The following is a 13,166-nucleotide window of genomic DNA, read 5'->3' on the forward strand; positions in this document are numbered from 1 at the left end:
AGGCTGTAAAGGATTTACTCAAGTGTGAAATATAGTGTAAGCCAGTCTAGAGGCTGTAATGGGTAAAAGAAGAAATTGGACTTTTTTCAAGTCGATAGATCTCACAATTTCCACAATCTACTACTGTTTCCCAGTAAGCCAGTCTAGATGGTGTAAAGGATGAATGAATTGACTGACACTTAATAAAGTCAAGAGATCTCACGATGTCCACTTCATAAAATTTAATCATCTTTCGGCCATTGACGGAATCATCGAAGCATCGAAGTATGTGTCAAATTTACAGATTACTATCTCCGGTAATCTCAAGTCTCTCCTAGCAACCATTGAAACTTCAATCAATTTCTACTTCTTCTATTCAGTTTCAATTTGTTCTGATAATTTTATTATTTCTCTAGCGTAACCTGCTCTGTCAATTAAACATCGAGAATTGGTCAGCTAGAAGTTTACTAGGAGTCCATTACTTGACCAATCTTTAATATAAAACTAGAACTCTATAGCAGGGAATGCTTTCTCTTGCATTCTGATCAGGGACGTATCTAATAAAAGGCAGGGGGGGGACTAAAAATGAGCACTCCAAGGCCTGAAGAGAAAATTCATGAAGTGCTCATGGACATTCACAGGCCTTAGGGGAGGGGACGGGGCACATGGCCCAATGACCCACCCCATAAATACGCCACTAAATAGGATATAGGATTCCAAATGGCTCTGATAACTCTATTACTCGGCTCCAGATTAGGAGCTTAAAAGAACAGTACAAATAAGTCAGTCCAAATTTATGACCAGAAAACAGAATCCAAGTACATACAATCATAATGCATAGCAATTAATATATTATATTCCAATTAGCAAGCCTATTTTACTGTGAGTACATATTTCAAGACACTTTCCAATTTAATTCTGAGTTTCTACAGATCATAAATTTTACCCAAACTGGCATTTCCAATTTTTAAGCGGAATTTAGCAATTATTTCTGCATGAAATGTTGATGGAGATGCTATCGGAATCAGGAGCCAATCTGCCAAGATGATTTACGATTTCCGTTTCACTTCATTTACCCTGTTGGGAGAAATATTATCCTCAATTTGACAGGAAAAACATAAACTGTAGATGAGGTTAAGAGATAACTTGGTCAAATTTACCATCTTTTATAGTTGTTAAAATTTATTGGACAGAGAATATGTTTTCTTACAAAATTCCACAATATCTTTACACCCTTTAGTTTGGTCTCCTCCAATTACAGTGTTGATACCAAGTTCCACATTTACAAAAAAATATGCTTTAAGATAAGACTGACATAACTTGGTTCAATTTGATTTTGTTAAGTTTGAATTTATTGGACAGAGAATAAGTTGGCATACTCCAAACCACAGTGTTGAATCAGTTTAGGTTGACAGATAACTTGTATTGAACAGGACAAAGTTGTTAAGTTTTTTTTTACACCCTCTAGTTTGGCTAACTCTGATCAATATTACAGAAAAATTGAAACGCAGTATTTGTTTTTTTACATCCTCTATGTTGTCTTATTGCTGTCTTTATCCTGAAATATATGGCAGTGTAATTTGTAGAAACATGGTGTTCAGTAGGATTTATAGGAGTAGTGTATAATAACAGGGTACAGTATAGTGTAAGATTATGAAGGATGGTGAAAGATACAGGGAGTCTATATTATTATTATTATTAACAATAACACAATATTTTCTACCATCAGAATTTATCCCACATCACAGTTGTTCACCAGACTGTTGTTTCTGTTCACCGAACAGTAAGTTATATCTGTTCATAGGACAGTTGTTCCTGTTCACATGACAATTGATCACAAGACAGTTGATCCTGTTCACATGACAGTTGATCACAAGACAGTTGTTCCTGTTCACATGACAGTTGATCACAAGACAGTTGATCCTGTTCATATGACAGTTGTTCACAAGACAGTTGATCCTGTTCACATGACAGTTGTTCACAAGACAGTTGATCCTGTTCACAGGACAGTTGTTCACAAGACAGTTGATCCTGTTCACATGACAGTTGTTCACAAGACAGTTGATCCTGTTCACAGGACAGTTGTTCACAAGACAGTTGATCCTGTTCACCAGACTGTTGTTCCTGTTCACCAGACAGTATTAAAAGTGTTGGAGAAAGTGTTTTTTTGTTATTATCATGATAAATTCCAAGTAAACACTATACAGAAATTGAAAGGGATGATGTTTTATTTTTATTAATGTAGTTGGGATTAATAAGAACACAAAATTTTTCAATATCCAACTGTTTCTAATGAATGCAATTAAATTTGAAAAAATGGCTGAAAACTGTAAAAATGAAGCAAAAACAGGAAATGTGTTTATTTAAATTAAGAAATTTGAATGCAGGAAAAAAAATCAGTTTTTAAGGAATGGAAATTAAAAGCTTTTCAGTCTAGTAGTCTTCAATCTGTTCTTGTTCAATTTGAATTGAAACCAAATCAGAACAAGTATGAAAAGATTTCAGAAATCTTAGAAATTCTGTTCTATAAAAGATCACCAGACCACTGAAAGTTTTTATGAAATGGAATAAATAGCCATTCGGCTCGTCTTGCTGTCTAAATTCTACTAATGACTAATTGATCAGGGAATCTTGGAGATATTTATTGTGGAACTGTGTCAGAGATTTTACGGAAATCAGAAAAGTGTCAGATTTATAACTAATTAAATATTATAGTTCAACATTAAAGCCCTGTTTCCATTGCCAATATAGTGAGGGTGTAAAATTGAAGATTGAGGGTGTAAAATTGAAGATTGAGGGTGTAAAATTGAAGATTGATAGTGTAAAATTGAAGATTGAGGGTGTAAAATTGAAGATTGAGGGTGTAAAATTGAAGATTAGTATGGTAAAATGAAGATTGTGGCCTATCTGGATTTAAAAGATATGAGAGCCACTGTAGATACGCTCAGTTTGACTGCCGATCAGAGCACTGTCAGCTCAGTTTCATCTCAATAAAATAGCTGATAAAGGATAGAAATTGGCAAGCTACTAGCAAGATTTGTAGATTATGACTAATTTTGCTAGAAAGCAGAACATGACAAACTCACAAGTATTGATGTATTGTTGTGAAGCTAACTTGAAAGTAAATATTGATTAATTAGTGAGATATTATATTTGATAGAGTAGTTATTAATCATCTTATAAACATTTGGTTTCTTTACATTCTCTCTATTATATATCTTACACAGAGCTCTTACCATTCTATTTTTTATTGAAACTTTAATCATCTTTATTCTATGTCTCTCATCTTCATTCTTTGTCTCTCATCTTCATTCTCTGTCTTTCATCTTCATTCTCTGTCTCTCATCTTTATTCTCTGTCTCTCATCTTCATTCTCTGTCTCTCATCTTTATTCTCTGTCTCTTACGAACAGATTACTACAGAGCTCATAACTTACTTTCTCATATTTTCATCACAGACTAATGAAAAGGCATCAAATTCTGAATTAGGGTACGTTCAAGAAGATATTAAATATAGTAAAAAAATAAAAATATTCAAGATATCTGATTCTAATACTAAATATTTTGAAAATGACCAGTGGGAATCAACTTAGTGTTAACTTCAAATGCCTCCATTGTATTTATATGACACTAGATTGCAAACATAAAAAATCTCACCCAGCTTTCAGAACAGACTGACCGGAGGAAATAGATTTAACCTTGTTAAATTTTCTCTCTTTAACTCGGTACTAAAATATATTGCTGAGACTAGGAGTAGGAATTATCAGATAATAACAATAATTAGACCGTCTGCTAAACAGTGTTTAATTACATCGTATACCTACATAAAAAATAGTTCCTGTAAAACTCAGTTTGATAATTGTGACGGGTGTGGTATACTTACTCTTCTAGACACCTGATACCACTTTTCATTATGAAATACTTACTCACTTATAATTGATATACTATCTCATATGGCAGTTTTGTGCCAGGCAGGGTATACTTACTCTTCTAGACACCTGATTCCAATTTTCATTATGAAATACTCATTTATGTGTCACCAATGTGTTTTTTAGGATTTCGGGTTTTAATTTGTAGTTTGTATGACGTATGGTTAGTACTTGGTTTACTTATTTGAGCTGTTTTAAAAATCATATTTAATGATAATTTGAATATACGACCCCTGTATGACCTCACCTCGACGACCATACCTGTATTTAACGATTATCATTGATCCAGTTGACAATATCCTGATTGTGCTGCAGATTTTACGACCAAGATTTTGTCCAGATAACGACAGGCTTGGTTTCAGTTAACACCTGTAGCTATCCTCATAAAACTTACGCTTTTCGTACTCACTGGAGCCAATCAGAATGCACCATACAGACAACAATGGTTGATCATAAACTGTACTGGACAATCACCAATAGTATAATCCATTTTAAAGAATTAACGGAAAGTTTTTATTTGGGGCTTCAAATACTTAAAATACTTCCTGAATTAAAACTAGAAATTCTCATATAATTTGGAAGTTATCTGTGTTTATTTGGACTGATGGTTTTCACCCTGTTTTTGTATGTATTTACTTCATTACAAGGACAATAATTTACCCCCTGTTCCTAAAATAAATTTTATTGAAATTATACAATTTAGCAATGAGAAACACCACAGTTGTGACAAAATTTAATGGTTGAATTTTTGGAGAAACAGGGATCCGTCAAAACAAAAGCTTCAAAAATTTGATAAAAGCTTTAAAAATTTGAAGTCTGAAAAAGGATTTAAAGCTAAAAATTATGTTGTTTTGGTTGTTAGCTGTCTTTATCTTTATTTCATCCAATAAGATGTTAAATAGAAGAATATTAAACTCTATTCCATTTGCTGCTTAATGTCAATATTTACCTGACTGCACACTGCATGACATTGCTCTCCCTATCTCTCTTAATGCTATAAAGTATAGAAAAGGAGGATGTAAAACTCCATTCACTTCCAGGTTTGACTAGTACACTAACTGACAGTATCTCTTGTTGTTTTATTGCCTGATAATCAGTAGAATTTCATTACTAACATCAAAGGCAGGTTGTGATACTATAAATAGACCTACATTAATCACTATAATTATACAGTACAACACAATCATACTTTCTACCACATAAAATACTCTAGATTCTAAAATACTCTAAAATACTCTAGATTCTAAAATACTCTAGATTCTAAAAAACTCTAGCTATATTCTTAAATACTCTAAAATACTCTAGATATATTCAAAAAATACTCTAGATATATTCTAAAATACTCTAGATATATTCTAAAATATTCTAGATATATTCTAAAATACTCTAGATATATTCTAAAATACTCTAGATATATTCTAAAATACTCTAGATATATTCTAAAATACTCTAGATTCTAAAATACTCTAGATATATTCTAAAATACTCTAGATATGTTATAAAATACTTTAGATATATTCTAAAATATTCTGGCTATATTCTAAAATACTCTAGATATATTCTAAAATACTCTAGATATGTTATAAAATACTTTAGATATATTCTAAAATATTCTGGCTATATTCTAAAATACTCTAGATATGTTATAAAATACTCTAGATATATTCTAAAATACTCTAGATATATTCTGAAATACTCCAGATTCTAAAATACTCTAGATATATTCTATAATATTCTAGATATATTCTATATCCATACGCCTAAAGTCTTCTGTTGAAAAGCTATCCTCGATTTTCTGAAATAGAGATGTCCTGGTGAGGGTTGTTTATCCGATACAATACTTGTCAGGTAATTGTCAAGTCTCACATTCTGAAGCTGTTTTATTAATCTTTTCGAAACACCTGATACTTCTCCTTGGAGGAGTCCACTACTATACAACTTCTATTTTCAATTTTGCCATACTTTCGAAAAGATTTTGATTAACACAGTTGTCTTGCTTGTATGGATTTTTAATATTTCTAAACTCAAAATTATAATCTATTAATCTTTTTTGGCACTAGATAAAATTTGACAAGTGCAGTGGCAGAGTGGTGTTAAGATCTCTTCAACATGCTGATTTATATGTGATTATTTGGTAATCCTCCATAATCTTATTCTTAAAACTAATGGCATATTCTCTGTCACTGGATGTGGATTGCCGTAAATCATCAGGCAAGAGAGGACATGTTCAAAGTGACCGTCGAAACTTGACCACAAATTGATGTCACTTTTGACCAAAAGTATTAAATGTCATAATTAAAAAAATCTTCAGTGCAGACAAAAATGAGAAAATGGCATATTAATGAGAAAGTAATTTTTTGACCAGAAATAAAATATTTTGACAGTTTCTATTATTGTTAAAACATAAAAATAAATGTCAGAATTTACATGTTGTATTAACGTGTAATATCAGGCTTAATAAATTAGTTAATGGGCTGGAAAGGGGAGCTTTCTTCATTCTGTATTTTTATGACATAGCATGGCTATAAATTTTACAGTTGGAAGTCAAAAAGAAGCGGGCAAATTAAGAAATTTTCCATAATGGGTGGGTCATCTGTAATAGCCCAGAATGTTTCAGAAAATGACCCCATTTCATTTTATTTCATCAGAACTGGACAATTCTCTTAGATATTAAATTCAAATTCTCTTGTTTGAAATCAAAATCTTCCTTAATGCACACTGCATGGTGTGGTTCATCTTCATTAGGCCAATTAGTTTCAGTAAAGTATCATTTCCTTTCATTTTATTTCATCAGGACTGGACAATCTTTTAAATATATATCAAATAAAGCACAGTTATTGGACGATTGTGTTAGATATTACTAGTATAACCTGGACTATTGTGTTAGATATTACTAGTATAACCTGGACTATTGTAGATAGACACTGAAGAAGAAGAAGAAGAAGATATCTTATTCATAATTTGTCATAATATTAGATTTCTTGATACTAGAATGACAGGGCTAGGGGTGGATTAATTTCATGACTGGACATTTGTGACTAACTGATCTCTGGACTTAAGAAGAAGTCTTGATGTTAGAAGCTGTCTTGAGAATGGAGGGTGGGGGGTTTGTTTTAAAAACTGTGGTCTTTCATGATGCTTACACTAAAGATATCTTGACATTCAGAAATAAAACAGAAGTTCTGGCACACTGTATGAAATGAAATGAAATGAATGGAGTTTTACGTCCTACTTTTCTGCACCATTTGGGTTAATGAAGACTGTCCACACTGTATGGTATTGCCATCTTGCACCAAACTCGGAGTGGAAAAGTAGGATGTAAAACTCCATTAGTAGGTAGCTTTGTCTACGTTAAAGACTGGATATAAGAGTCTATCCCTCGCTGTGTTTATTAACTGACCAAGGCTCCAGACCAGCGTGAAATTTAGTAATTATCAGATGATGTCTCTCGATAGCCTGGATACTTGTCATCTGAAGTTCGACAATCATCATCTTTGTATGAAAAGTCAAGATAGACTTGAGCAAATGAAAAATGACATTTTCTTTTTACCCGCTTGATACAAAAGTTAGTCATAACACAAACATTTTAAAGAATATGTCAAAATGTAAAAAAAATTAATTCTTATTCTGAATGTAACAATCTTGTGTGAGAATTTTTTTTTTTTTTTTTCTAAATTGAATCATCTCTAGAAATGTTGCAATCATGTGCTAAGAAGGAAATAGTTAACTTTGTTATTCATCTTGTAAGCCAACCTAGATACTGTAGAACATAGAATACATAAAAAATATAGTTTAAAAAATAATCTATTTTGCAAATTGTCAACCTAGAGGGTGTAAAAATATAAAAGGCATCAAGATAAAATAACATGACAATTTTGAATTGAACCTCTTCAGTTAGTACTTTACTTGTTAAATCTAAATTTATACCATAAAAAACCAGTTTGACCCCAATTGAGAGGTCATTGGCAAGCCACAGACCAGCAGGTGACCAACCAACAAAAAATATTGAACAATGATTGGTTAACATTGACTAGGGAAAGGTGACGGGTTAAAATGATTGGTCGTTAATTCATGCTGGTTTGTGTCCCTTTGTCATTACTTCCTACTGGGTTGTGTCCCTTTCTGATGACATCATGCTGAGTAATCTCCCTTAGTTAATGTTGGTCGTGTTAAAGAGGGTAATGTTACAAATTGAATTCAATAAAGAATATCCGTTAGATTGGACATCCTGGGGTATCCTGGGGTAATTTTTACATCTTACTTGACCAGTGTCATTTTACTTTTGTTGGAAAAATAACTTATTTTATCAAAGCAAAGTCATTTTAAGACATCTGTATAAATCATTCTGAAAACTATCGTAGGTTTATCTTGAAAATAATATTCTAATGTACATGATAAATAATCGGTAATAAATCTATTTAGGAAAAACGAATGGTCAGAGTAGTGTTCACACGATTGATAGTCCAATATTGGAATAACCAATTTTTCAATGCAATCTTTTAATTGAAAATATCATTGTACATTCGATTGATGCTGTCAAATAGTCCAATGGTAATCCTTACCTTTTGTGTAAACGCTAGCCAATAGAAGTATCTCTTTAAAAAACTTTATTTGAATACCTGTAATCTTTAAAAATATATAACTTGACAGTAGATATATGATAAAACATGTTGTTTTACAATCCTTTGGTAGATTAATAATTTTATTAGTCTTCAATGTTTGTTGAAGTATTTTTTGACACCAGAAAGGTTATAGATGATTTTATTGTAGTGATAAGACACTGGTCTGGATACACTAGAAGTGTTTTTAGACGTGAAACAGGTGTTGTCAAGTATCTGATGTAAGAATTTATTACAATATGATTGAACACTCTAATATCTATATTATATTATATATTTCTTCAAGATGACAATAACCTACAGGTGTTCTTATCAATTTATAGTTAGAATAGACAGGACAGGACAAGACAGAAATTTAGGGGACCAACATTACAGAAGTTTAGGGAGACAGACATCTTGACAGGGATTGATGGCATTGACAGAAGACATTGCTCAAAAAATCAGAAGACAAATGCTCAAAAAACAATCAAGATCTCTGAGTAGTAATTATGTTATAACTTATTAATTACATTAATCATGAAATTTTACTATTTGAAAAGTTTCATTAATCAACAAACAGAATAGAGCTATAATAATAACAGAAATTTCTACTGTAAGATATATAAATCTAGAAACCCTATTTTAATACAATGTTGATGATATAGGATCTATTGACCCAGTAAACACATCCTGTAGTGATCTAGATATTTATTACCAACACAATCCTCATCAGGACACCTAGTTTTATTAACTCTCAAAAATCAGACATTAGACGTGTGAACAAAGTAAGTAAATTCACAAGTGGTCCGATATCTCAAAATTTATAATCTATTGGTCCAATAAATTTCACATGAAATAAACAGTTAAAAAAATTTGATTTTAAAGCTACCATGTTTGTGAGGTCTAACAAATTTAACAAAGGCTCATTAAAAGGCAAAAATATTTTATTTTGCTTTATATATTCTATTTGAAAGTACAAGAGAAACACACAACATAAATATTCAATTGAAATTTGACGTGGAAAGCCTGAATATAATAAATAATACAGAACGCATTAAATATATTCCAAGCTTGGTCTCTTTAAATACCAAATATTAATATTCAAACCACATTTCTACCATTGTTCAAAGAACGATGTCTATTTTCAAGATGTCTGTAATTACTAGTTGTGATTTGATACAGTGCAGTTGACACCTCGTTTACTCAAACTAAACTAGAAAATTATCAGCTGAAAATTGGCGGAAATGTGTGAGATATGAATTGCTATTGTCCTGTCCTGGATAATTTGTCCATGCTGGTGAACAATAGGTCTGATTGACTGACCGACTGACAGGCCACTCTCTGACCACTCGCTGTAGTTCAAGTAGACATCTAACACTAGAGAACAGTGATCAGATTGAATTGAAAGTAAACAGAAATCTCCGCTTCATCTTGGGTTTCTATCAAGTGTTGTAAAAAGAGTAAGCACTTCAAGTTTCTAGATGATAATGGCTGAATTAATTGCTCTACTGCTGTTGTTGATATTCCAATAAAGCCCTGTACACACTGCAGTAGATGAAAAGTAGAATTGATTACTGCAGGCCTACTGTTAGGTTGATATTCCATTCAAGCTCTGTACACACTGCTGTAGATATTAATGATTATGATTGGTTTGATTTAAATTTATTGAGGCCCAATACACATTGGAGTGAAAAGAAGAATTCACTTTTCTACTGACGACTGTGTTTAGATCTGTTTCTATGGTTGTAGGTTGATATTTATTAGCCCTATACACTTTTAATATTGGTAAAACAAACGATTCTGTGTTCATTTCATTAAAAATTCTTTCAAGATTATTTTTGTAGTTTAAAACGAAGATTTGAGAAAATATAGTTTTAATGTAAAATGTAACAATCTGATGATATATATTTAAATTTTCTCTGGTCTGATTTAACCAAGATAAATTGTCTTTAAATCAACACGGAGGTAACGATTGTTAAATAAACCAGTAATGAGTTTTAAGATTATTAACTATTTTGTATGAAGGCCAGGTTTTTAGTTGAGTCGTTTATTGTATTCCACAGTAACTAGGTAAATATCACTGTCTATTGATGATCGTGTTTTGTACGAACGTGGCCCTTCAATTCACCAACAATACAAGTGAACTTCGTCCATTTTCTTTCATTTCATTCTTTCACCAACATCAAATAATTTTTATACAAAACCTCGAAAACTGATACATGAAATAAATGACGTAATTAACTTAAATAAATTTACTTTGTGATACTTTGTTGTATTATATCATCCCTTCGTGTTGTCACGGAAACCTCGTTAGGCCTTCCTAATTGGTCATCTTAAAAGTTTGCATTGATTTGTCACATAATATCTTTTGTCAGGTGGAAAAATGATTTTCTGTTGGTAAATTTTAATTGTTGAAATCCAAGACTATTTTTGCTCATTATAACATGATTAACATTATAATTGTAATGAAAGTTTTTTTGATACGTTTTCACTTTTAACAGTTCAAGGCGTTCTTCTCAGTGATATCGTGACTTTAAGATAATCCTGAACAACCATGACTAAGAACACTGATTGGTTAATATTGCTAATCAGCTGATGATATTAACCAATTAGAATTCTTCATAGATATTAGGACAGGGGAAATTAGACTTTTTCTAACTATCAGCTCAGCCTCGAGTAATTTTTTTCTACTTGATAGATATTGAAATATGGAAGGTCGGGCTTTTTTCAACAATCAGTTTTTTTGAGTAATTTTTTCGAGATGATTTGAATTCTGTTTTGCTAACTGACACATATTCTAACCTATAGTCTGCAAGATATAAACAAAATTTGATATATTGAGCCAATTCTGACATTGTAAGTTTAAGACATTATAGTTTTCGTGCTAGATATTGTACACAAGCCTGCCTCTTTAAGACTTTACAATGGAGATCAAAACCCTTTCAAAATTCCTTTTATGACAAATTGACAGTAGATAACATAGACAATCTTATCTGACTGTAAGATGACCCACATTTTAAAAAGGGGCCACTTCAATGGGGGTAAGGGTTTGTTGAATTTATAAAGTGATAAGGGGTAATGTTTCTTATCTTGTTTAATCGAAGGGGGGTAGAGAAATGAAGGGACACTGATTTTATTGTTCAATTTATCGTCAACTTTTCAGTTTTAAAATCTGTACCATATTTAATATTATAAAACTATAAAAATATCATTTCCACGTTCTTTTGGGTGTATTTTTCCTCATTGCCTACTTTCATGTGTTCAATCAGTTGAGAAAAATTATACAAAAAATTCAAAATGATTAGGACAACATCGAGGGTGAACACATGTTAATAAGCCAGTCTACAGGTTGTAAAGGTGCTACTGAGCCAACCTATAGGGTATAAAGATAAGAAGTATCTAAGAGTTTTACAGATAAGTAGCCAATCTAGAGGATGAAAGGTGATTCTGAGCCAGCATATAGGGTGCAAATATAAGAAGTATCTAAGAGTTGTACAGAATAGTAGTCAATCTAAAGGATGTAAAGGTGTTAAGCCAACCTACAGGTTGTAAAGATGATCTTAAGCCAACCTAGAGAGTGTATAGATAAGGGTTTATTACCAACAGTAAGGTAGTTGAGTGTATGACAGTGAATGTTTAAATAGATTCAATATTTTGTTTGTAGTATTAGTAGTAATATTGACTTAGTAATATGACTATTTCTAGCTTTATTCACAAAATATTACCTACATTGATAGAAACATAAGACAGGCTCTTACTTACAAATACTCACAAAATATTACCTACATTGACAGAAACATAGGACAGGCTCTTACTTACAAATACTCACAAAATATTACCTACATTGATAGAAACATAGGACAGGCTCTTACTTACAAATACTCACAAAATATTACCTACATTGATAGAAACATAGGACAGGCTTTTACTTACAAATACTCACAAAATATTACCTACATTGATAGAAACATAAGACAGACTCTTACTTACAAATACTCACAAAATATTACCTACATTGATAGAAACATAAGACAGGCTCTTACTTACAAATACTCACAAAATATTACCTACATTGATAGAAACATAAGACAGGCTCTTACTTACAAATACTCACAAAATATTACCTACATTGATAGAAACATAAGACAGGCTTTTACTTACAAATACTCACAAAATATTACCTACATTGATAGAAACATAAGACAGGCTTTTACTTACAAATACTCACAAAATATTACCTACATTGATAGAAACATAAGACAGGCTCTTACTTACAAATACTCACAAAATATTACCTACATTGATAGAAACATAGGACAGGCTTTTACTTACAAATACTCACAAAATATTACCTACATTGACAGAAACATAGGACAGGCTCTTACTTACAAATACTCACAAAATATTACCTACATTGATAGAAACATAAGACAGGCTCTTACTTACAAATACTCACAAAATATTACCTACATTGATAGAAACATAGGACAGGCTCTTACTTAAAAATACTCACAAAATATTACCTACATTGATAGAAACATAAGACAGGCTCTTACTTACAAATACTCACAAAATATTACCTACATTGATAGAAACATAAGACAGGCTTTTTACTTACAAATACTCACAAAATATTACCTACATTGATAGAAACATAGGAC

The 13,166-nt window shown here is 31.6% G+C and overlaps 1 protein-coding gene across 1 annotated transcript in view; it reads left to right on the plus strand.

Annotated features, from left to right (window-relative positions):
- Window positions 1–1,802: 1,802 nt before the first annotated feature.
- Window positions 1,803–13,166, plus strand: part of LOTGIDRAFT_143088 (hypothetical protein) — a gene marked incomplete at both ends in the record, with an annotated part of 11,748 nt that continues 384 nt past the window's right edge. Inside the window, one exon of the mRNA XM_009052939.1 lies at window positions 1,803–2,075. Within this exon, the coding sequence (XP_009051187.1) occupies window positions 1,803–2,075 (273 nt within the window). The remainder of the gene's footprint in view (window positions 2,076–13,166) is intronic.

This window comes from Lottia gigantea, assembly GCF_000327385.1.
Source record: "Lottia gigantea unplaced genomic scaffold LOTGIsca_192, whole genome shotgun sequence".
Taxonomy (NCBI): Eukaryota; Metazoa; Mollusca; class Gastropoda; family Lottiidae; genus Lottia; species Lottia gigantea.